The sequence below is a fragment of the Lacerta agilis genome, chromosome 9 (genome assembly GCF_009819535.1).
Source record: "Lacerta agilis isolate rLacAgi1 chromosome 9, rLacAgi1.pri, whole genome shotgun sequence".
Taxonomy (NCBI): domain Eukaryota; kingdom Metazoa; phylum Chordata; class Lepidosauria; order Squamata; family Lacertidae; genus Lacerta; species Lacerta agilis.
The window spans coordinates 62,123,758-62,148,623 of record NC_046320.1 but is presented as its reverse complement, the minus strand read 5'-3'; the positions used below and the strand labels follow the sequence as shown (position 1 = coordinate 62,148,623).

The 24,866-nt window shown below is 46.3% G+C and overlaps 1 protein-coding gene across 2 annotated transcripts in view; it reads right to left on the bottom strand.

Moving 5' to 3' along the window:
* Positions 1-1,243: 1,243 nt before the first annotated feature.
* Positions 1,244-24,866, bottom strand: part of LOC117053220 (ras-GEF domain-containing family member 1B) — a 231,920-nt gene continuing 208,297 nt past the window's right edge. The window contains exons 4-16 of one of the 2 annotated variants that reach the window (XM_033160805.1): positions 23,527-23,709; positions 20,320-20,442; positions 19,395-19,532; positions 13,718-13,930; positions 13,516-13,590; positions 12,734-12,829; positions 11,741-11,843; positions 10,132-10,211; positions 9,189-9,284; positions 5,868-5,963; positions 4,746-4,869; positions 3,641-3,713; positions 1,244-1,658 (exon numbers count right to left, since the gene is read on the bottom strand). In XM_033160805.1, coding sequence (XP_033016696.1) covers positions 1,634-1,658; positions 3,641-3,713; positions 4,746-4,869; positions 5,868-5,963; positions 9,189-9,284; positions 10,132-10,211; positions 11,741-11,843; positions 12,734-12,829; positions 13,516-13,590; positions 13,718-13,930; positions 19,395-19,532; positions 20,320-20,442; positions 23,527-23,709 — 1,425 coding nt within the window. In that variant the 3' untranslated portion in view covers positions 1,244-1,633. The remainder of the gene's footprint in view (positions 1,659-3,640; positions 3,714-4,745; positions 4,870-5,867; positions 5,964-9,188; positions 9,285-10,131; positions 10,212-11,740; positions 11,844-12,733; positions 12,830-13,515; positions 13,591-13,717; positions 13,931-19,394; positions 19,533-20,319; positions 20,443-23,526; positions 23,710-24,866) is intronic. The other variant, XM_033160806.1, reaches the window with a different exon arrangement.

The window sequence follows — 24,866 nt, the reverse complement described above, 5'->3', positions numbered from 1 at the left end:
CAGCGGCACTGATTACATACAAATCCCTGTGCTTAGAATATGATTCTGGCAAATGAAGGACCCCCACCTTGAACATTAGGCTGCCTAATAATGGAGGATTATGCTTCATTTGGCAGAATTTCCTAGAGGGCAAAATACAGTGGCTAAGCATTCCGGTTAATACAGAATGTATAACAAGAGGCCCTCTTTCACAGTCAAAACATTGCTCATAAACTCATGAAGCAAAAGACAGTCGGTTGTTTTCAACCCACACTTGTACTTTAGCAGAAGATTATCCTTCCCTTGTCTTTAAGACATCACACAATTCCAGTTAGCTTTACTGGATCACACATTACTTCAACCATTACTTCCGTTTTTCTCAAAACCCTCCATAAAGGCAATGATCTACCCACAGTCTGAGCTGCAAATTTTGTGAAGCGGAAATAAGTCAAATTGTTCAACCAATAACCTGGGGTGGGAAGGAGATACAGACCATTTGGTGATGTCTACATTAGAAATTTAAGCTAGTTTCAAATTGGTTTAAATGTTTTGGCTCCCCAATAAACTATATGGGATGACATAGTTTTATGAACAAGGCAGAACAATAACATCTAGAGTCATTCCTCCAATCCTGAGCTAGAGGTCTCTACCCTGACTACTTTCAGATAGCTACAAGGTTTTCTGGGTAAACCCAGATAGTTAAATCAGATTCATACCAGATTGTGTTTACTGTGTAAATGTGCCCTTCAGAAACAAATAAAAAGACAGTGTAACTATAAACTGGGGAGAGGGTTTCTTTTCTACAGTCTAGCTACAGTTGCTACGCTTCTTTCTAGTTTCTCTGCTTTTCCTATCACAGCACTGAGTTTAATCACTTCTCGTTTTTAAATAATACCACAGTAAGAGTTTGCCAGCCAGCAGCTAACTCAAGGAAGAAAGAAAACAAACAAAAAACCCCAACAACCCCAAAGGAATATCAATTAATCCCTTTTCCACGATAAATAAACATAAATCTTAAGCAGCCCATGTCACTGTGCCGTGAACGTTTCTTCTTCTTCTCCCCAAGGAGGAAAGCAAAGTTCTTAGATTCGCTGAGCAAAATATCAGCCGATACAGTTTCCCTTTCCATTCACCGCTCAAAACATGACGCAGTCGAAAAACGGGATGCCAGCAGTTGGAATGAAAGTTTGTTCGAGACTCCAGCCCACAAGTAGCAGCAAGTTGTTAATACAAAGGAGCAGCGAGGCGAAAGTTGTTGTTGTTGTTTTTTAAAGGTGGTGATGGAATCCCATCCAGGTGTTTTGAAATGATTCAAAGAAGAGTCAGATCTTCAAAAGGTTTTCCTCATCGCTGTCTTTGCATCAATCACCCAAAACAAACCAGTCACTTAATCTGATGATCCATCAGGTTTGAGAAGCCGGTCTGCTTGTTCTCGAGTTAACTTGTGGTTGTTCCTTTAGTTTAATAAAGCCCTGACATGTCTTAACTAGCTGCACAGCTCTCATAACTTAAAATGTCACTTGATTTAAAGAGGGAGGGGAAGGAGGGGGGAAAATAAATAAGTGACATCAATAATGGCCTTCAATAAAAATAATCCACGTCAGCACAGCAGCAGCAGCAGCAGCAGCAGCAGCAGCAGGAACCCAGTCATGGATTAAACCCTTCCAAGAAGCGTTGACCTAAAACATAAAAAGAGGAGTCAGGAGGACATTCATTAGGAACAGAGGTGGGGAGGCCAACAGCAGGTGGCGCCAAAACCAATGACAAATGAAGCCCAAACCAATGGCAAAGGTAAAGGTAAAGGGACCCCTGACCATTAGGTCCAGTCGCGAACGACTCTGGGGTTGCGGCACTCATCTCGCTCTATAGGCCGAGGGAGCCAGCGTTTGTCCCCAGACAGCTTCCAGGTCATGTGGCCAGCATGACTAAACCGCTTCTGCCGAACCAGAGCAGCGCACGGAAACGCCGTTTACCTTCCCGCCGGAGCAGTACCTATTTATCTACTTGCACTTTCTGGTGTACTTTCAAACTGCTAGGTGGGCAGGAGCTGGGACCGAATAACGGGAGCTCACCCCATCGAGGGGATTTGAACTGCCGACCTTCTGATCGGCAAGCCCTAGGCTCTGTGGGTTAGACCACAGCGCCACCCGCGTCCCTATAAAACCAATGGCAGCCACAGCCAATTAATTCATGTTTTGCTCGGTTCTCCTCCCTTCTACAAGGGGCAACATGGTGCCGGAGGAGCTGACAGCAAAGACCACCCTATGGGCAGGAAGAACAACAAACTGAGGATATTAAGACAGCTCCCCATTGATTAGGAAACTGGGAAACCGCTCCACAGATTGTCTCAGACGTTGCATTTTTTGGTCTCTCTCTGAGCTGTTCAACAAATGAGTCTGGGTGTATTTTAGGGCTTGTGGCTCTCGGGAGCACAGTAGATTGGCAGCAACCTCAAAGGTGCTAAGCGTCATCTTTCAAAAGTGCAGAGCAGACAGTGGGGAACCTTGTCTGGGTTCGGGCAGAAGTGGCCCTCCAAGTCTCTGTTTGGCCCTAGGGAGTTTCCCATAGCCACCCCCTCTCTTCCCAGGCTACGCCTTTCAATGGCCCTGCCCTAAGGTCGCACCAAAACATTGTGCAACTTTCTCAGGTAAAAAAAGGTATTGCGCTTGCAGGTTTCATTCCACAACTGCCATTGGCATAAGGTTTCATCTTTGCATGCCACAGTTCCTTAGCTAGCAGTAAAACAGACAGTCACGGGGACAAAAAATTACAGATACAGAGTAAACTAAAGCCGTGAAAATCTCTAGAATGGGTAATTATTATATATAGTTCAATATAAGGAAAATACAACTTAACATTAAATTGCCTGACAAAAAAGTATACAGAGCCTAAATAAGGATTTTAGAACCTAAATAAAGATTTTCTTAAAAGAAAATAAACATGGCGGGTTGCCAGATAAACAAATCCCGTTTCACCGAGACTATCAGTTTCCTCAAAGGAAATCAAACTTGAGAGAAGGTATAAGAACCTAAGTTATAAGAGCCCAAAGACAAAGGGTTGCAAACCTCAGTTGTAAAACTGAGTTGTAAAAACTTAGCTGGCAATGGAGGGACAATATGGGACTTTAACGAATGCAGCCTTCCCTAACCTGGTGCGCTCCAGATATTGTTGGACTCCAGCTCCCATCATGTCCAATTATTGAGGAATGATGGGAGTTGCAGTCTAGCAGCATACAAAAGGGCACCAGGCCTGAATCAGCACGACAAGTCAACTTTAGGAGAATTTAGAAACATGCATGACTGACTGGACAAAAGCCTTCAAAGAAGAAAGAGAAGGAAAATGGAAATCAGGGCAAAAAAATGGGGAAAATGCATTCATTCAATTTTTAAAGATGAAGGAGGTTCCTAATACATTGGGGGTGGGTGGAAGGACCAAAAACAAAACAAAACAGGAAGATGAAACAGCTTGTGTGCTAATACTTTGGGAAAGCCCAGAAATTAAATATGCCTTTTTTTTTTTTTTTTTTTTTGGAAGCGAGTTCACACTGTGTCCATCTGTTGAGGCATGCAGCAGTGGAACACTTGGTATCGAAGGTGTCTTAGCGCTCCAGCAACTTTGCAGTCTGCTGATTTATCTGACGGCAATCCCCTTTGACACTGACCTGAGAGTCTTCCATCTGTCTTTTTCAATGTGGTTCTCGGGGCCTTCGCTCTCGTAGGAAGCCAAGTAAAGTGCTGCAGTCAGAAGAAACAGAACGTCGTCATTACAGGTGTGAGAGCTAGTGTAGTGTAACGGTTAGAGTGTCGGACTAGGACCCGGGACACCAGGGATCGAGACCCCGCTCAGCTCACTGGAAGACCTCTGGGGCAAGTCACTCACTCTCAGCCTAACCTGCCTCACAGGGTTATTGTGGAGATTAAATGAGGAGGGGGAGAATTGTGTTGAGCTCCTTGGCAAAGAAGTGGGGCGCAAATGCAACAAATAAATAGCTATCTTCCAGTCCTTGCCTCAGAGGATTTCACCAGCATCTCAGCACTGGGTGTAGAGGACATGTCACTTCCAAGTGTACAGTAACAAGGTCTGGATCGTAAAACAAAAAACAAAACAAAAACCTCTTACAATGTTTTTTTATTTTAAAAAAACCCTGCTTGCAGAATATTCTATCCATCCTGATCTTCTGTAATGATTTTCCTCCTGCTGCTATTTGGTTAGAATTCTTGGCTATGGATTTTTGAATTATTGCAATTAATTACATGCCACCTTTCTATCTCAGTTGGGACATTCATGGGAGGCGACAAACATTATTTGAAGCACAGTCAGCAGATTTAAACAACCATTATTTCTAGACTTGCATTGTTTTAATTGTGAATCAAACGTTTTCCTTTTGCAGGGACTGTCTTGCTTCTCCATCCTGTGATTCAGGTGGACTTTCTTTCTTTCTAGAGCTAATATGTACCTTTACTCATTAATAAGAGCAAACCAGCTGTTTGCGACTGGAAGTGGGAGGTTGTCTTGATGATGCTATGGATGCTAGCCAATCAGTACTGTATATAGCTGGCCTTTCATCACTAACTTGTAGTACTGCGGGTTTTTTCTACCCCTCTTTCCCAGAGACTCACAGGTGTATCAAATGCTAACTCTGCCCTTCTTCTCCCAAGGGCCTACCTCCAACAAAACTAAGGAGGTCTTCTGTATTTCCCCCCAAAATAAAGTGATAGATGACAGCAGACACACTGCACAATGACCAGAGTTTGCACATCTCTTACCATCCTCGCTGAAGACTGGGACGGTGAGCAGGTATGGAAGGATTTTCCTGTCTCTTTCAAAAGGGCACTCAACTTGTTTCCATGTCATAAACTCACTCACTTGTTTAGCCAGTTCCCAAAATTTCTGGAATTTAATAGAGGCAAGAGAAGGTCAGTAAAAACATGTTCACAAAAAACCCCAACAACTAATCAAAGTCTGAGTCAAGAAAAGGAGGGGGATGGGGATGCATGGTGTAAAATTCCAAAAATTATAAAAATGATTTATAAAAATAATAATAATTCCAAATTAGCATTTCCGACAGCTGCGATAGAGGTACACTCGCTCTTTTTCTGAAGTAAGAACTGATGACGCCACCTCACTCTTATATGACGGTGACGCTTTACCCTTAAAGGTAAAGGTAAAGGGACCCCTGACCATTATGTCCAGTCGCGGACGACTCTGGGGTTGCGGTGCTCATCTCGCTTTACTGGCTGAGGGAGGTCTTCACCCTTGAGAGAGCTACAACTCCCAGGAAGCGGGCTTCATAATCTGTGAAAGGAACAGGGGTCTCCTAACAACTCTCAGCACCCTTAACAAACTTCAGTACCCAGGATTCTTTGGTGGAAGCCAAATGGGATAGCTCAGTCAGTAGGGCATGAGACCTTTAATCTCAGGGTCATGGGTTCGAGCCCCACATTGGGCAAAAGATTCCTGCATTGCAGGGGGCTGAACTAGATGGCCCTCAGGGTTACTTCCAACTCTACAATTCTATGATTCTGCTTGAAATGTATAGTGCAGATGTGACCCTAAAACAGATGTAAAGAGAGAGGGAGGGGGAACCTGAATGCTTGTCTGTTTTTAGAGGAAGGGCATGGCCAACCATGAGCAGTGAAAGAGACAAAGTCAGAGCAGACGTTCTCCCCCAAAGGGTGGGGTCTAGGCATGCATCTTTGCCAACAGGACCCGGCAACAGACACCAAAATGATTAAGTCTATACCTCCGGGACTAGTCGTGCTCACAATTAGCATCAAGAGATCAAGCAAGGCTTTCTGCTCACAGTTTAATTAGCAAAGCTTGTCGGTTAAAAAAAAGAAAAAGAAAACCACACACACATCGGGAAATTCCGAGCATGCTCTACTTACTTCGAAATTGACATGGCCGTTGGGCAGGCGGTTGGCGCAGCCCTCGTTGAGGAAGTAAATGTCCTTGATAAGCAGACTGAAGAAAGGGATGACGATCTAAAGAAGAAGGAGCACAACGGGCTTAGTTGGCATCAGTTCCAGAATGGAGGCAGCATAACAATGGGCGAAGTCAAGGTGTTCCAGTAAAAACTTGAAAACGGCTAATGCACATAGCCTGGAGGCACAGGAGCATGGGAAGGTGCCTTATACAAAGTCTGGCCTTTTTATTCATCTAGTTCAGCAGAGAGAGAGAGAGCCAGTGTGGTGTAGTGGTTAGGAGCGGCAGACTCGTAATCTGGTGAACTGGGTTTGCTTCCCCGTTCCTCCACATGCAGCTGCTGGGTGACCTTGGGCTAGTCCCACTTCTCTGAAGTCTCTCGGGCCCCACTCACCTCACAGAGTGTTTGTTGTGGGGGAGGAAGGGAAAGGAGAATGTGAGCCGCTTTGAGAGACTCCTTCGGGTAGTGATAAAGCGGGATATCAAATCCAAACTCTTGTTGTTGTTGTTTTTCTTCATCTCCCTTTCAGCAGCGCTGAAACTAGCATAATAGTGACTCTCTTTGTCTAAGGCACACACACTTTTTCTACCAAAGGCCAGGGATCAGGGGCTGAACACAAGTATTAATGAACTTACGAGTTGTTAAGTGTATTCTGAAAACCACGAACAACAACAAGACTGAAAGTGGTAATGCCTAGGAAGTTGGCATGGCATTGCCATCTTCCAAAACGCCTTCAAGGATCTTTCTTTACACTCCCTGCAAATTCCTAGGGCGCAGCTGAAATTAAGCAGGACTGTGGCCAACCTTGAGCTGAAGGTTCTCCACTCTGGACATATTTGTCCATTTATTTATTGAATTTATACCCTGCCCTTCCTCCCAAGGGACCCCAGGGCAGCAAGCAACAAGAGATCAAACATCTTAAAAAAAACCATTCTGATACAGCCGCACACTGGGAAACCTCAATTTGAAAGGCCTGTTGAAAGAGAAAAGTCTTCGCGTGGGACCGAAAAGATGACAGAGATGAGGCCTAGTTGATATTCAAGCGGGGAGGGATTCCAAAGGGCTGGTGCTGTGACAATATACCCGATTATTCCTATACTGTGCGGAATGGACCTCCTAATAAGATGGTATCTGTGGGAGGCCCCCATCTCCAGAGCACAGCAACTAGGGCTGGGCAATATCTGGTTTTCAGCATCGTGATATATCACCAGCTAAACATCGTGATATACAAATATACCACGATGTCTGAAATAAGGGTGGATCTACGTCAAGTCATGGGCTGGCTGCACGGTTTTTCTCACATTGTGATTTTGGCATCACACACACACACACACACACACACACACACATTGTGATTCACGATATGTCAGCAGGTCAAAAATAATGAAACCGATATCATGATATGGACTTCAAACCAGTTTTGGATGATATATGGATATATCGCCCAACCCTAACAGCGACTGATTTGGTATATAAGGGGTGTCCTTCAGGTATCCTGGTCCCAAGTCTTATAGGATTTTGCACACCAGAACCAACTTCTTGAACTTAGCTTGGGAGCTAAATGGGAGCCAGTTTCCCTTTTGGTTTCCCATTGCATCTGGCACACAAACACATGGACACATATGCACAATATCAGTATATTTCCAAACTTACAAGCTTATCATAAGAGTCTCAATACCTGATATACGAACCTTCCTCTTTTCCCACTTCACAACCTCAATTTCATGGGGTGTTGGACCATAATAATCTTTTCAACCCCCTCCTGCAGTTTCTACTTCTAGCATTCCCTTCCCACCAAAACAAACAACCCAACCCACAATTGATCATGCAAGTAAAGGCTGGTTTTTTTAAGGGTTCAGCTGAACCCCAAAGTACAGAGATTTCAGAGAATATCTTTTGGCCGAGGAGCAGCCTGCAAAGCTTTCATCTTTTTGCCTTTCATCCGAAAAGAGCAAAGTGTTTGCTTCTCACTCTTTTATAACTTTGCTCCATTTCTGGGGCAATGGAAATGAGAGAGAGAGAAAACCCACTAAGAAATTGATTCTCTGCAATGGCAGCCATGGACAGGAATAACATCGCATTTCCCATCAGGGTGGAAGTGGAAGGCTTGCCCAAATAATTAGTGTTCCAGCTTGATTCATTTGCATTATTAAAACAGATGCCTGGGGAATGTGTGGCCTTCAAGAAGTTGCTGGACTACAACTCCCATCATTCAAGACCATCAACCACATTGACTGGGGATGATGGGAGTTGGAGTCCAATGAAATTCTGCAAGGTCATAAGTTCCCCATCCCCATTATAAAGCCTTCCTTTCCGCTAGCTTAAAAACAGTAGACTCTGATACCACCACAAGCCCTCGCCTTTTATTTTTAAACAACAACAACAACAACAAATTCCTAGGCCTTAAGAGTCACAAGTATATGTTCAAAAGAGTGTTGGCAACATATGGCAAAATATGAGGAGCCCAAGGGTATCCCTAATGGATAAATAGATCCCTAATGGCGAGGGACAGAATTTAGTATGCTGCATAAAGGTAAAGAGACCCCTGACCATTAGGTCCAGTTGTGTCAGACTCTAGGGTTGTGGCGCGCATCTCGCTTTACTGGCCGAGGGAGCCGGCGTACAGCTTCCGGGTCATGCGGCCAGCATGACTAATCCGCTTCTGGTGAACCAGAGCAGCGCACGGAAACCCCGTTTACTTTCCCGCCGGAGCGGTACCTATTTATCTACTTGCACTTTGACGTGCTTTCGAACTGCTAGGTGGGCAGGAGCTGGGACCAAGCAACGGGAGCTCACCCCGTCGCGGGGATTCGAACCGCCGACCTTCTGATCGGCAAGCCCTAGGCTCAGTAGTTTAACCCACAGCGCCACCCGCGTCCCTCAGTATGCTGCATAGCTCCTTGCTTATTATCCTCACGACTAGCCAAACTGGAATAAATTATCCAAAGTAAGAGAACCATACAAACTGACCTAGCTTGCATCATTTATACAAGTTGCAGAAGGGAGATTTCCTTGGCATGAAACTTTGATTACCTTGGCACAGTATTCAAGAGTATTATTTTTTTTAAGTGCAAAGCACACAGAACCCTTTAGAACAGGCCAGATGTTACATTTCTTTATGAGAAAAGTGACAATCAGTGATTTTAAAAAAATGCACATTTCCCCCCCAAGACGGTTCCCAGTTAGTAGGAAGCTGTGCTCCAGGCAGATGGCTTACCTGGTGCACATCTCCTAATAAGTAAATTGATCCCTGGCCAACCACAAATATATTTGCAAATCGTACCTTCTCTCTGTTGCTGTGTGCTGTCAAAGACCTCTGAGCTGCTCCACGCAAAGCTGTGCGGTAATTGTAAAAATTGCTGGAAGGGTCCATTTGATGCTAGATTTAAAAAAAAGAAAAAAGAATGGAAATGTTCACAACATTTCCATGCCATAGCAGACACCACAAAATTATTTAGAAGTCCAGCATTTAATTCAGTGGAAGAGCACTGGATACGAAGCAGCAATCGGCCTGTTTGTAGATAGTTTTTAGTTTGCTGCCAGTGTTACCAATAATTTCATTGCTTTCTTCATTTGTAAACTGCTCCGAGGTTTGTTTACTTTTTACAATCAAGAGATATGTAAATTTTATGAAATAAATTAATAAAGCAGACAACCAGCAAAGGCTCATCCAAAATTTGAAAGAGAGACAGAGATGGATGGAGATAAGCCACTGTATAGCTCCATACTTATACGATCAGACATTTGAGTCAGATAAGCTATTTTGAAGTAATAGGAAATTTAACAAATTGGGACCCATGTTCTGCGTATTCGCCCACGGAATAGATTTTCAGAGTAATATTCCTTTTAGAATATATATATTTTTTATTTTGTTTGTGTCCTCTGCCCTGGGACCTTCAGGTGAAGGAGAGATTACAAACATTCAAAATAAATAAATAAAGCGTTGCCCATTGAACGGCATATGGAAAGCATAGACTACTATAGATTTTTCTAATGGCCTAGGAGCTTCTCTTGTTGCTACACTGTAAGCAGCTGTGTGTAGCCAGAACATTTTAAGATATTACCCACCCTGTCCAATCTTTAATGGAGCTAGCATTAGGGATAGAAAAAAATGCACAGAATAGGTAGATATCTTTGCATAAGATGATGAGAACCACTTCTCTCTGTCCCCCTGGCTGATAAACAACTGGATAAACAAGATTTCAGGTGACCAAACCCACATTTACCTCGAGAATGTCGAACTTGGCCGTCTTGACTTTTGACCAGGTTTTCTTTAGCCTGGAGACAGGGCTCATGTTCATTCCAGCTTTTAGTTCAAAAGGCGGCAAGGAAAGTTGCAGAAACAAGAGCGAAAGAGCACATCATTATCCTGGACTAGATATATTCAAAAAGCAGGGGAAAGGGAATCTAATATTTGCAAAGATAGCCATTCTGGCCTCCCCTACAGCATTATGAAGATGTGAATAGAAAGTACTGGAACTGCAGGTCTGACAGCAAAATCAGCTTCACATCCTTCTGTCCTCTGTCCTGAGAGTTGGGACTAAGGCTATGTGCACACCAAACATTTAAAAGGACATTAGGTAAAGTTAAAGGGACCCCTGACCATTAGGTCCAGTCACAGGCGACTCTGGGGTTGTGGCACTCATCTCGCTTTACTGGCCGAGGGACCCGGCGTACAGCTTCTGGGCCATGTGGCCAGCGTGTCTAAGCCGCTTCTGGCAAACCAGAGCAGCGCATGGAAACACCGTATTTACCTTCCCGCTGGAGTGGTACCTATTTATCTACTTGCACTTTGACGTGCTTTCTAACTGGTAAGTTGGCAAGAGCTGGAACAGAGCAACGGGAACTCACCCTGCCGCGGGGATTCAAACCGCCGACCTTCTGATCAGCAAGTCCTAGGCTCTGTGGTTTAACCCACAGCGCCACCCGAGTCCCTTTAAAAGCACATTACTTCCCCCCAAAGAATCCTGGGAACTGTAGTATGCCCCCCACAGGGCTGCAATTTCCAGCTCCTGTAACAAACTACAGCTCCCCAGATTCGTTTTCGGGAGAAGTCGGGTGCTTTAAATGTAGGGTGTGTACGCAGCATAAATGACAAAACTAAGAATCAGGAAGTGTTTGTTCCCAATCTTGCCTGTGCCATGGTGACCTCTGGCACCCCATTCTCTCTCGGCCTCAGTCCTTCCCTCCTCAAATTGGGGATAATACCAATGACAACAGGGTTGTTGTAAGGATTACAGCTAGATAATGGATTTGAAGCAATCTGAACTATCATCATATTTCTTAATTAGCCGAACGTCCTAGTGTGGATTGTGACAATACAGAAACACAATATTAAAATCAGTTAAAACAATTTGCAACCAGAAGAACTGCATGGGTCCTAACTGAAGATACTGTGCAGTACAACCGGTTAGTATCATCATTAATATTATTATTTGCTCTGCAAAGCAACAAGACAGTTCTACCTGGTTAGTGATATTACATTACAGAGCAGTTGTGTGACAGGAGTGGGGAGACACAGGGTACAGCTGTTGGCAGCAACAATATAGATAAATCTTCCCTGACCTGCTGTCCCCCAGATGTTTCTGGCTAAGCTACAACTAGAGATTGGGAAGAAAGCCAGTTCAGTTTGACCACACGTACTGGGGCTGATGGGAGCTGGAGTCTAACCACATCTGGAGTGTCACAAGTTGGACAAGGCTTTGCCCAGATCTAGTCTAGTCCTGGCCTGAATCAGACTGAGGTGAGCCAACTCGTTCTCCAAACCAAGCACCCTTCAACAAGCAACAATTTAAAAATACCGTGCAACTACGAAGGATTCCCGTCTATACTTACAAATAATGGCCATTAACGAGTTGAAGTTGCCAATGTTAAAGCACTCCCGGGCCACGTCGATGAAGTACTCTATCATCCTCGCTCGGTGCTTTTTCTTCACAGGCTGAAGGAAGGAAAACAAACCCAAAAGAGAAGGGGTTATTATCATTTAATCTATTTCTTGCAGAGGAAGGGACACACGAAGGGGCAAAGCCCAGGCACATATGTCTACATCCAGAGGGTTCTTTTGTAACAGTACTCACTGGTAGAGAGTACCAGAACCATTTTTTTCCTACCCATGGCGGCCATTTTGTGCTGGCACCCACGGCACTTTCATGAGTGCCAACGCCTCATCTTTTTGCCAAAAAAAAAGCGCTGTCCCTACCATCTATGGCACTGTAATTTAACATTATTCTACAGCTACATTACAACACCTTGCAACACAAGGAGGACTTTAGGTTGTTCCATCAGCTCCACGCTTGGTATATTTGATCTATGTACTAGCGGCTGTTTCAGAACTGACAGAAAATCACAATGAGACTCACATCTCGCATTCAGCGGAGGGCTATCGAGGCCCTTCTGCTAACCTTAGCTAGGTACTTCAGGCTCGCACACATTTTATTTTCTTTGGGTGAGCAAATTAAAATCATCCAAAAAAAAAGAGAAAAGGATTTCACACAGGGACTGAAATGTAGAGCCGATTAACACACATGTATTCACAGGCCTGGCGTCGTTACCTGGCATCATTAGGGCTCCTTAGTGCCAACCCTTTGCCAGACCCAAATGGTGGAGGGATATACTATTTCGAACCAGAGAGAGGGCAGGGCATCATATTTTAAATTCTCCTCCGTGTAAAAAACAAAACAAAACAAAACACCAAGCTGAACACATTCCCTGCATAAAATAGAGGAAGATGGAGCATACCCATTTTCAGTTTACTACTTGCAGAGAGCTTTTTTTAATGTGGAAGAGTGTTACAAGTACGGCACCCAAACTGTAATCTGATTTGCTTACCATGCATATTTCTGTGGCAACCAAGTAGCTGAGCCTGTTAAACCATTCTACATAGGCTTCCAGGTTCCGCGCCTTCTTCCGGTCACCATAGCAGCTCTGAGAAGACAAGAGCATCCGTTTGTTTCCCATGCCATGTTTCCAAGCGGGTAAAAATTCAACTTCTACACCTTTATTATCGTCTTTACCTCGCCTTGGTTTAAATGAAGTTTTACTTATAATACCCAAGTGGCATTCCCCTTTCAGAGCTACAATTCCCAGAGTTCCTTGGGAGGAGGGATGGGTTGTTAAACCACTCTCAGAATAGCAGCCATCGGTGAGGGGAATAAGGGTCTCCTAACAAGTCTCAGCACCCTTAGAACTACAGCTCCCATGATTCTTTGGGGGGAAGCCATGAATGTTTAAAGTGGTATCACAGTGCGTCAAGTGTATGATGTTAGAATTAGTCCCACGGATGCTGTAATCAGGTGACGGTTTTACCCTCCCAATGAACTTCCTGTTCAGCATCATGGACTGACATGATGGAACCCAGCTTTGCAATCCTAGATTATCAATGGAGTTCACAGAATCACGCATAATCGCAGAATTATGCAGTTGGAAGGGATCAAGAGGATCATTCTAGTCCAATCCCGCAAGGCAGGAATCTTTTGCCCAACGTGGGGCTCGAACACACAACCCTGAGATCAAGACCTTCATGCTCTACTGACTGAGCTAGCTGAACTTGGTCCTGTAGACTGACTGAAACCTAGCAACCACGCGAATGTCCACGCAGCCCCCTCATTCACCTTGTCGTTATCCAGCGGGTCCTTTTGTACAAATGCCTGGACAAACTCCTGTGGTCCAATGTAGTTGAGCCTCTCCTGCAGAAAAAGGAAAGGAAGGGAATCAGGACCGGTGGCAAAATTCGCACACAGTTGTCAAAGAAAGGTGAACGCAGAGCACTGGCAAGATAAGGAGGCAGCGGAGAGCAGGATGGCATCAACTCACTAGCTCTATGTGAGTCAGCTGCTGGGCTAGCATGTAAGGGTCGCTGCAGACGGTGATGATATCCCTCTGAATGGCCTGGGGTTTGGTCTTCAGGACTGTCAGCCGGTCTGTTGAGCTCGCATTGATTTTTGCAAGCACCTCCTCGTACTGGCTAAGGGAGGCCAGCTTACGAATGAGATTCTGGATGATTTGCTGCACATTTTTCCGGTACATCTGCCAAAGGAAAAGAAAATAATTAATTCATCAATTAATTTCATTTATATCTCACCTTTCCTTCAAGGAACAGACAGGGTGGCCTACAGGGTTAGATGACTGCAATGCATTAAATGCAGACGGTTCGGAAACTTCAGCTAGTGCAGAATTTGGTGGCCAGGTTGCTCAACAGGGCAAGGCAGTTTCAGCATATGACACCAATCCTGGCCCAAGCTCACTGGCTGCACATTAGCTTCTGGGCCCAATTCAAAGTGCTGGTTTTGACCAATAAAGCCTTAAACAGCTCAGGCCCACAATACCTCAAGGACAGCCTCTCTCCATATGAAACTACCTGGACCCTGAAATCATCCTCTGAGGCCTTACATTGTGTGCCTCCTCGGTGTGAGGTCTGGAGGGTGGCAATATAAGAACGGGCCTTTTGTGGTGACTCCCCGTTTGTGGAACTCTCCCCAGGGAGGATTGCTTGGTGCCTTCATCATATAATTTTATGTTGTGAACCACCCCAAGATCTAAGGATGAAGGACGGTATGTACATTTTAACAATAACAACAACAACAATAATTATTATTATTATTATACCTCCCCACCTTTTTAAGCCTCATAGCATTCCTGTGAAGCAAGTTGGAGTGATATACAGTGACTAGCCCAGGGTTATCCAGTGAGCTTCATGGCTGTGTCAGGATTTGAACTCTGGTCTCTCAGGTCCTAGCCTTATACTCTAACCACTCCCCCACACGGGCTCTGTTATTGAGTTATGCTTCATGCATATGTAATATCCTCAAGTATTCAAAGTGATTCATATTAGTACGGCCCTGTAAGGTCTCTCCATGGCTTTTTTGTGGGTGACAATATTCACCAGTATAGCACCTCTCTTTTGGAAGCCCACGACACCATTTTGTGCTGGCACCATGACACTTTTAATAAGACATTAGTACAGGCTACTTAGAATCATAGAGTTGGAAGAGACCATAAGGGCCATCCAGTCCAACCCCCTGCCAAGCATTTTTTTAACAAAAAAACCCAAACCAAACCAAACCAAACTAAAATCACACTGATTATGAGCCAAGCCATGGTTTAGCTTAGTATTACACTCTACAGGTAATTTTAGTATTACACTCTAACCAGACAAACCACAATCTGTAGCCAAGGCTTGTTCTATAGTTTACTGCTCTTAGTTTGTGCGTGAGAAGATACTGTAAGCCCTGAGTCCAGGTTTGGGTGCAACGCTAAACTAAACCATGGATTGGCTCACGGCAGCAGCATGACTGGACGAGGAGCAAAGTTGCTGTGATCTCAACTCACATGGCAATCTGTTCACACTAAGCCATGGTTTGTCTTAACGTTCCATACAAGCTGAGTCACCGACACTTTAACAAAGCAGCACATTGAAAGACTTATAAATTTGTTACAGCACAAACAGGATTTTGGATGGGAAAATCTCTGCCCACCCACACCCTGCTGCCGAAAGGCACTGAGTGATGGTGTGACAGCTTGGGAGACCGTAATGAGAGTTGGCTTTCAGTGATCACTGGGGAGATATCTCAGCCTAAAGACAAAAGAATATCCTTATCACCGATTGCCTGTTGGGTGAGCTATACATACTTATCTCACGATCTGATGTGACAGCTAAAAAAGGTCAATGCAAAGGCAGGGGGGATGTGAGAGTGAGGGGGGGAGAGAGATGGAGAGATATGACTCACATGTTTCAATACACACACAAATAAACTCAAATTATCTGTCTCCAAGTAGGTGGATGTGATTTAAGCTTCAGACACAAAGGCCAAACTTACCAAACTCTCGCCAGTTGTCACAGACTGGCCGGGTGCAGAGGACTGGTGGGAGGCACCAGCTGGGGAACCCCCAGGGGAACAAGGCTCAGAGCCAGGGGAATAGTGGTGGGATGACAATGAGTGCTCAGGGGGAGAAGAGGGAGCAGGCTGGGGAGAGGAGGTGTCGGAAGCTGGAGAGGCAACAGGCTTTAGTGAGCAGGAAGAGGCTGTGGCAGAGAGCAGTCCAGAATCAGAGGCTGGAGAGGAGGGGGACCAGGAGACAGAGATGAGGAAGACTGCTGAAAAAACCAGGGACTCTCTCCCTTCTGCTGTGTCCAGCTCTTCTCCCCCTAATCCCCTACAACCCAGAGAGGAATGAAGAGGGCAGAGCAATGAGACACGAGACGATAGAGCCTTGGGCTGTTGGGAAAGGAACGGGGGGGGGGAGCCTTAAAGAGTGTGATAGGAAGGCATGGACCTCCAGTGCTTGCAACTGCCTCTCTGGATCAAGACCTGCTGGGAAGAGTTGCTGGAATCACTAGGCCTGCACCGTTTTGGGTTTCTTTCAGTAAAGAATTAGCTCACCGACACCGGGTGTTTTATTTCTGACTGGCTTCTGACACCAGTCCTTAGTGGACGGCATCGGGACAGGCTCACTTTAAACCCAGCACTAGTTGCAATTTTGTCATACAGGATGAAGTTGAAAGCAGTTAAGTTTTGGGGAGTGGGGTACAGCAAACAGCACTAACAGAGGGCGGATGATGGGCAAGTCTATGTAGGAGGACTTCCTACAAACCCCCTCAACTCTTGAAGCGATCTGCATTGCAGTGCAAAAGAAACAAGGTCACCCCCGCCTGCATTTACCCTTCCAAGAGAATTACTAGCCAATATAACTAATAATTTATGACATCCAGAACTGTACTGCGACGCTGGCTTTCTCTCTCAGCCATAAGGGAGTGGGGGAAACAGAGTCTCTTTGAGTTTCAGAAAGTCTCTGTTATTATTATTTTTACGTGAACATTTATTACCCTCACATAATCTTTTTGGAACATTTTTATCCGAGGAACCCCTGCTAAGGGACCCGTGTTGCGTGGGGACACTTTATGAAGGTGGCTCTTGGGCCACTAAACAAGGCCGGCAAGGGCTTTTCGTAGGCCTGAAGCAGAGTTGTCCATTTCATTCTGAAAGCGTCTCCATCCTTTTTTAAAAAACAACAACAACAACAGCCCAGAACCGAGTCCTTTAGTGAGAATTAAAGCACTGCAAGCTTCCATAAAATGCAATGTCCCACATTGGGCATCATAGATAAAGTGGGCTATGCAGACCAAGTTAAGAAATGAATGGTGTGTGTACACACACACACACACACACACACACTTGCTATCCCACATGCTAGCTGACAGGCACCGTCTGGCAAACAGGTGGTTTATCAAAGGGGAAAGAAGCAGCTGGGATTAAGCGTGGGGGGGGGGACATAGTGGGGAGGGAGCGGCCCCAAGGGATTTCGGAAGCAGAGCAGCTCGACAGGTTGGAGGTTGTGGGAAGAAAGCCGAACGGGGAAGGGAGGGAGAGTCACGCAGGAGAGCTGAAGTATGCGGTTTCCATAGTGCACCAGGAGACCGCGAGCATATGGGCAGATAAAAGACTCGGAGGCTGGTCCATTCGTGCGAACTCAGCAGGGAGGATGGGGGACAAAAGCAGGAGCTGGCGCTGTCTGTCATTTGGCTCCGACTCTATACCTCCTGTTAGCCTCTCCGCCGTCTGCCCCACTAGATAAAAGCAGGTCCTTTAAATGATTTCGAACCACAAACGCTTCCTGCTACCTGCAACATGGAGGTCCCCCGCCCCACCCACCCCTTTTAAAATTGGTGCAATATAAAAATCATACTAAAGCTTTAAAGGTAGGTAGCCGTGTTGGTCTGCCATAGTCAAATAAAAAATTCCTTCCAGTAGCACCTTAGAGATCAACCAAGTTTGTTCTTGGTATGAGCTTTCGTGTGCATGTGAGGGTATCTGAAGAAGTGTGCATGCACACAAAAGCTCATACCAAGAACAAACTTGGTTGGTCTCTAAGGTGCTACTGGAAGGAATTAATTTTATTTTTTATTTTGTTTTGACCAAAGCTTTAAAGGCATTTTCTGACCTCCTCTCCCAGACTAATGGCGCTCTGTTTATCGGATACAATGGAAATTTGTTACTATTGCCTCTCCCACTCTTTCCAGCGGCCTTTATACTGCATGGCATCTCAGGGCTCACTGATGGCACTGTGTTCCTGGGCAATGGCAATGCTCCGGGGTTCCTCCTCCCTGCCTGTCAGGTGTAATGCAGGGTTGTATTAAGGGAAGACCAGAGATTCCCAACTGCCCCACTCGGGATGATGTCGCTGCTACCACTTGCGATGTCCGGCAGAGAGCGGGAGATTTATACAGTGGACCCTCGGGTTACGTTACCTTCGAGTAACGTAACTTCCGGGTTACGAACACGGCAAACACGGAAGTGTATACTTCCGGGTTTCGCTCTGTGCGCATGCGCAGAAGCGCTCTGCGCAGAAGCAGCGCCTCATGTTGCGGACTTTTCAGGGTATGTAAGGACCCCCCCCCCATGGAACAAATTAAGTTCATATCTGGAGGGTCCACTGTATTTGTTTGCAAGTGCATTCAACCCCACCCTTTAGCAAAGTTCTTACAAAATCAGAACGTCAAGCATCTAAGACACCCAGGGTGCAATTCAACGTTGCACTAAGGCGGCTGTTCCATCAGCGAAAGCATTTCTACTTGTCGGATGTAACGAACTCGCCTCTCCTCCCCATCCACCAGCCTGTGGGTTCCCCTGACCCTTCCTAGCAGATATGGGGGGGGGGCTGAGAGGGGAGGAAAAGCCCTGCTAATGCCAAGAGGACTCGCACTAGTGCAACGATTTAGTTGAATCCAACTCGGACATCAGAGATGCCTTGGTGTTCAGATGAGCACAACGCGATAGTTGGCTCAACACAGGGGTTATTCCTTCATTGCTGGGGGTTGGACTAGATGACTCTAGTGGGTCCCTACAATTCCTCTGATTCCATCTCCCGCTCTCTCCTTGCCCTACACCAAGACAGTATTTTTTAATCACTCAAAGCCACCACCCACCAGATAAAACTTTATCTGCATACATGATTGGGTTGTTTTTTTTTTGAAATTCCTGCATATGTCATTTGTAGTAAAGCCTACCATGGCAAGAAGAAGAAGAAGAAGAAGAAGAAGAAGAAGAAGAAGAAGAAGAGGAGGAGGAGGAGGAGGAGGAGGAGGAGGAGGAGGAGGAGGAGGAGGAGGAGGAGTTTGGACTTGATATCCCGCTTTATCACTACCCTAAGGAGTCTCAAAGTGGCTAACAATCTCCTTTCCCTTCCTCCCCTACAACAAACACTCTGTGAGGTGAGTGAGGCTGAGAGACTTCAGAGAAGTGTGACTAGTCCAAGGTGACCCAGCAGCTGCATGTGGAGGAGCAGGGAATCGAACCCGGTTCACCAGATTACGAGTCTACTGCTGTTAACCACTACACCACACTGGCAGAGGTGTGATCTTTCAGGTGCAACTAGACTATAATCCACCCTGGGCACCACAGGACACTTCAATGCAGAATGTGAGAAAGTGCTCTGCAATAATTAGGAACATCTTGAAACACCAGCAAGCTCACGCTCCACTCAAGTGACTCACCTCATCCCCACTTGCAATTTGATGGGCCAGTTCCTTCAAATTCCTCATCATCCGCTCATCTCGAAAATCGTAAGGAAACGTCTCTGTCCACTCTGTTAGCAACTGCAGAATTTTGGGGGCAATTTTCCGTAACCGGTTCTGGAGAGAGAGAAAGGACATCGGGATATTCATGAGTTAGGGTTAGGTGGGCACAAGACTACGTACTGAGTATTGCTGTTCACCTAAACAGACTTTCCATTTGGGGTGCCTGAGATTTCTGTTCAGTCTGCATTTTAAAGTATGTTTGGTCCCAATTCACAGTTTCTAGATTGGAACAGTTATTTTGCATTTCTCCAATGAGTTACAAAAATGCATATTTTGGGGTAAAAAAAAAAAAGGAGTACAAAGATAATGCAGTGTTTTGTGCAGTTTGGAAGAGAAAAAACAAGACCCTAGTGGTTCAAGAATGGGACAGAATGAACTTATGGATGAACAAATGCAAAAGCTGACACGGACCGGAAAATATTGATCCATTCCCACCCTTCGGTGTCCACTTCTATTCTCACTAAGGGTGGAAACAGACAACCATGTGCTGGAAGCCATTAAAAAGTGTATTTTAAGGCAGGAGGACCATGTAGCTGCTTTGAGCTCTTTGGAGGAAAGGTGGGGTAGATGTTGTAGCCAACAAATTGTAGCGGTGGAAGGTACCCAAGGGTCATCTAGTCCAACCCCCCACAATGCAGGAATCTTGGCTAAAGAATCCATGAAAAATGGGCGTCCAACCTCTGCTGAAAAACCTCCGAAAAAGGAGAGTCCACCACCTCTCAATGGGAGTCTGTATATAAATAAATGCATCTCGCCTCGATGTGTTGGCTAAGATGACCTTCTGTCCCAGTCATTAAGCAGGTTGCAACCCTAAATCACATTGGTTAGGCGGGCCACTTACTTTATCGGCTGTGGGCTCATCCAGTCTCTGCTGCTCAATGCACAAATGGCAAACTTTCGCCATTAACTCGTAAGGGTGGACGAAGAGCCGAGAGCTGAGCAGGAAGGTAAAGATGTATGTTCTCTGCAGGTTGAGAGAGACACTGGCTAAGAAGTTGCGTAACTTCACAGGGGGAATTTAGAACAAAACACGCATGCTCATGTTTTAGCAGGCAGGGGCTAACTTGTTGCGTTACCGTGGGAGAGCGCCCAAGACTGCCAAGGTAAGCATTTGAAACCTCATTGCGCCAAACACCATTGTCTTCAGAACCTGTGCTGGATACATCACCACACCCTGGCGATGCAAGGCTGGCAGCAGACAGGGCAAGGAACATCACAGCCGAGTCGACAATCCTTGCGTAATAAACACGCAATCAATAACAGAGTTGCTGGGTATGCAATTTCAGAAGTCATCCTCTTGCCAAACACGCAATATTGCCTAGTGGTTTAGGGACTCTCACCTCTACCTTGAACTCAGTGGGGTGGTGAGAGGCAAACCTCAGCATCAGCCTCCCCAATCACATGGGCCTACTCTAGAGCATTGATGCAAGCAGTATTGAGGTCATGCTATATATAAAGTGCTACAGAGAAACAAAACAAAACAAAACCCAGGGGGAGAGATTATCCCCTTTACCGGTGTGGTTGGTGCCACCTCCATTTATGATGATGATGATGATGATGAAAATATTAATATACTGCTGCATCATAAAGATATAGCACAGCGGTTTACAATATAAAAAGATGAAACCAAACAATAAAATAATAAAAAGCTCAAAGTGAGTTCAATGCAAAAATAAATTAAGACACAAACATCAATAGACCATTGTGTGGGATGCACTTTTAATTGCCGGGCAAAACGTTTTCAGGAGGTGTTTAAAGGTTGGCACAGAAGGTGCCCGCTGAAACTCTAGTGGCAGAGCATTCCACAGGACTGGGGTGATGACACTAAAGGCTCGATTTTTCGTTGTTGTCAAATGAGCCCCACCAACTCGGGGAACAACCAAAGATGCTCTGGCAGATGGGAGAGACAGTCACGCCAGTAAGTGCTGCGTACTCTAGTAAAACCAGAAAGCTTGCATTCTTGGTAGATCCACTATGTGTTGAAACTCACTGCTCAGAATCACGGGATAAGCCTTATCACTGTAACTGACCTGCCCTAGTTTGGTATTCCAAGACTGCTGCAAATTCCAGCAATGAATATATATTTATTATCTGTGAAACCGATTCAGCTGCAGTTATTTTACTCTCTGTGCAGCTAGCTCCTAAGTGATCTTCATAGCAGATCTTCATAGCCGAGGCTTCCCTGCTGCTTAAGCTCTCTGCTACACTGCACCAGCCCATCAGCAATAATCTTAATAGCTCAGCCACAGGTTCCTGCACCCCAGCAGTCTATGTACGTTACACCAAATTTCATATTCTTAATGGCTCAAAGTTTCTATTCCACATCACTTTTGCAAGCAGGAGAATACAACTGAGGAACAGACAGTGTACATCTTTCCAGTGTGGAATCCTGTTCTGTTGCCATCACCCAGTCAATCATAGGATGGAAAATTCCATGCAGCTTCAAGAGTTAGCAATCCTCATGTGTGTTTTCAACAAGGGTATCATTGAGTTCAATCCGAAGCTTCCATGCATGGACATGAATAAGCAAGGAGTGTTTTGAAGCAACCTTGTTTTTTTGAGTAATTACCATATTTACTCGAATCTAACGCTCACCTTTTTGGGCCATATTACGTTGTGAAAGTCGAGGCGCGCATTAGATTCGACGGCACATTTACATCTGCCAGCAAATGCTTCTTTTTGTTTCAAGGTTCTGAAAACTGAGGTGCGCATTAGATCTGATGGTGCATTAGACTCGAGTAAATGCTGTAATATTGAAGGAGTGCAAGTGAAGGGGAAATATTCACACATTAAGAAATCTGTCGCAATCGATTGCTCAGCACATTTGTGAAGATCAAATGGAAAGCTGAACATTTGATGTCCATGTGCGTATTCAGACACAGAGCAGAGGATAGAAACAAACTCATCATACCGGGGGAGGGGGTGGCCAATTCACTTATGGCTGTTTTCTACATGGATGGTAATGCCCGAACGCAAAAATTGCATATAGACTTGGGTGTGGTGCTTATCTTGCTATGTGTATACGTGGCAAAGAGCAGTGTTTTCCTAGCCTGTAGTCTGGTGGGCAGGCATCTAGAAACCCACTTAAAGGTATAGGTAAAGGTACCCCTGACCAGTTAGGTCCAGTCGTGGACGACTCTGGGGTTGTGGCACTCATCTCGCTCTATAGGCCGAGGCAGCTGGTGTTTGTCCACAGACGGCTTCCAGGTCATGTGGCCAGCATGAGTAAGCCGCTTCTGGCGAACCAGAGCAGCGCACGGAAACACTATTTACCTTCCCGCCGGAGCGGTACCTATTTATCTACTTGCTCTTTGACGTGCTTTCGAACTGCTAGGTTGGCAGGAGCAGGGACCAAGCAACGGGAGCCCACCCCATCGCGGGGATTTGAACCGCCGTCCTTCTGATCGGCAAGCCCTAGGCTCTGTGGTTTAGACCACAGGGGCAATTAGTGCTTGATGGCAAAGGGGCGAAAATGGATCCAGCACTCCATGGGTCGTTTTTGACAGAGGGGCAGGATATCAACCATCTCACTGTGTGTCCAAATCCCTAGGAACATAGGAAGGTGCCTCATGCAGAGTCAGACCAGTCACTCCATCTAGCTCAGTGTTGTCTACACTGACTGGCAGCTGCTGTCTCCAAGGTCTCTCCCAGCCCTACCTAGAGATGCTGGAAACAACTGGGACCTTTTGCACACCCTCTGAGAGAATAGGGAAAAGAGAGAGAGAGGGTTTGGATGAGACCCCAATTCACAGACAAACAACTTTAATAGCCTGCAATATTGCTGAATGCCTTAGGGGGCTTAAGCAAATGGGGGGAAATACTGTAAACAGCACTCGGTGGACGGTGGCCCAATGTGTTTGAGAGATGTTGCACTCCGTTTGGACAAGAAAAACAGCTTAAGGCTGTGAGTGGCAGACCCTTCACAGAACAAGTCATTCCCCATACTACCCGCAACACACCTGAGCCAACCCCCACCCCCTACTTCCCCACCCCTTTTGTAATGAACAGTAGGTCGGGCCAAATTAATTTGCAAAAGGAGGAGACTTACATCAGGGTAGTAATCAACAGTGGGCACTAAGTGCTGGATGAGGGCTTCCAAGGATCCTGACAGCAAGTTGTTTTCATGGTAATTGAGTCCTCCGCAGCTGTCCTCTTTGGCCTGATACAGGTTTCGGTTGTAACCGCTGCTGTCAAACATCGCTGCAAAGGGAGGAGTCTGCGGCATGTTTTCCTAAGCAAATACAGAGGAAGGAGAAAAGTTTGTACACAATATTCAGGCGAGGCAATTCATTTATGATTCTTGCCTTTCTTAATCCCCATGAAAATCCTTTGTGGTAACTCATAAATCCCATTTTATACTCGAGAAGGTGTGGTTAGACCACACCAGCCTTTCCGAACCTTGAGTCTCCAGATGTTGCTGAACTACAACTCCCATCAGCCCCAGCAAAGCCCAACAGTCAGAGTTGATGGGAGTTGTAGTCCAATGACACCTGAGGATCCAAGTTTGGGGAAGGCTGGACTGGACAAGAGAGACTTGCTCCAAACCCATCCAGTCTGGTCGTGTCCAAAGGCTGTAATTGGAACCCAAGTCCGTAGATTCGTCTACTGGGGAAAGTGTGTGCCACAACAAACCTGGGACATGACTTAAGGTGGCACATGACTCAAAGAAGCCAACTGGCGAGGGGGAACCTTCTGCCCTCCAGACATTTTTGAACTGCATCTCCCACCTTCCCTGGCCCATTTCCCATGCTCACTGAGGCTGTTGAGAGTCGAAGTTCACCTGGAGGCAGAGACGTCTTAAGGGGATCTGCCGCCCTGGCGCGGCTATCCCTCCGGCGCCCCCGCCATGCCGCCTCTCTGCCGCCTCCTTCCCGCGCTTGCCGCCCCTTGGGAGGGGGGTGGGTGAGCGGGGGATGAGGGGCGTGGCGCTGGAGCGGCGCGGGGCTCTGCGCGCCCTTCCAGCGCTTCCGGGACGGGAGGCGAGGGCGGCCGGCTCGCGCTCCCGCGCGCATCCGGATGGCGCGGCTGGGCAGCTTGTGCTCCATTGGGTGGGCGGCCGGCGGAGCGCGAGCTGCCCGGCTGCGCCGCGCCACCCGGCTGCGCACGGGAGCGCGAGCCGGCCGCCCTCGCCTCCCGTCCCGGAAGCGCTGGAAGGGCGCGCAGAGCTGTGCTCCTGTGCTCTGCTGGGCAGCCAGAGGGCGTGGCGTGGCCGGCCAGCTCCCTTGCCGGGAGTCAGAGGGCGCTGCCGGCAGGCGCTGCCAGCGGGGCTGGAGAACGGAGGCGCCCTCCAGGCCATTGCGCCCTGGCGCGCCGCGCCACCAGCCCCAATGGATGAGACGGCTCTGCCTGGAGGGTCAAAGGTCCTCCTTCCGCACACCTGCAACAGAA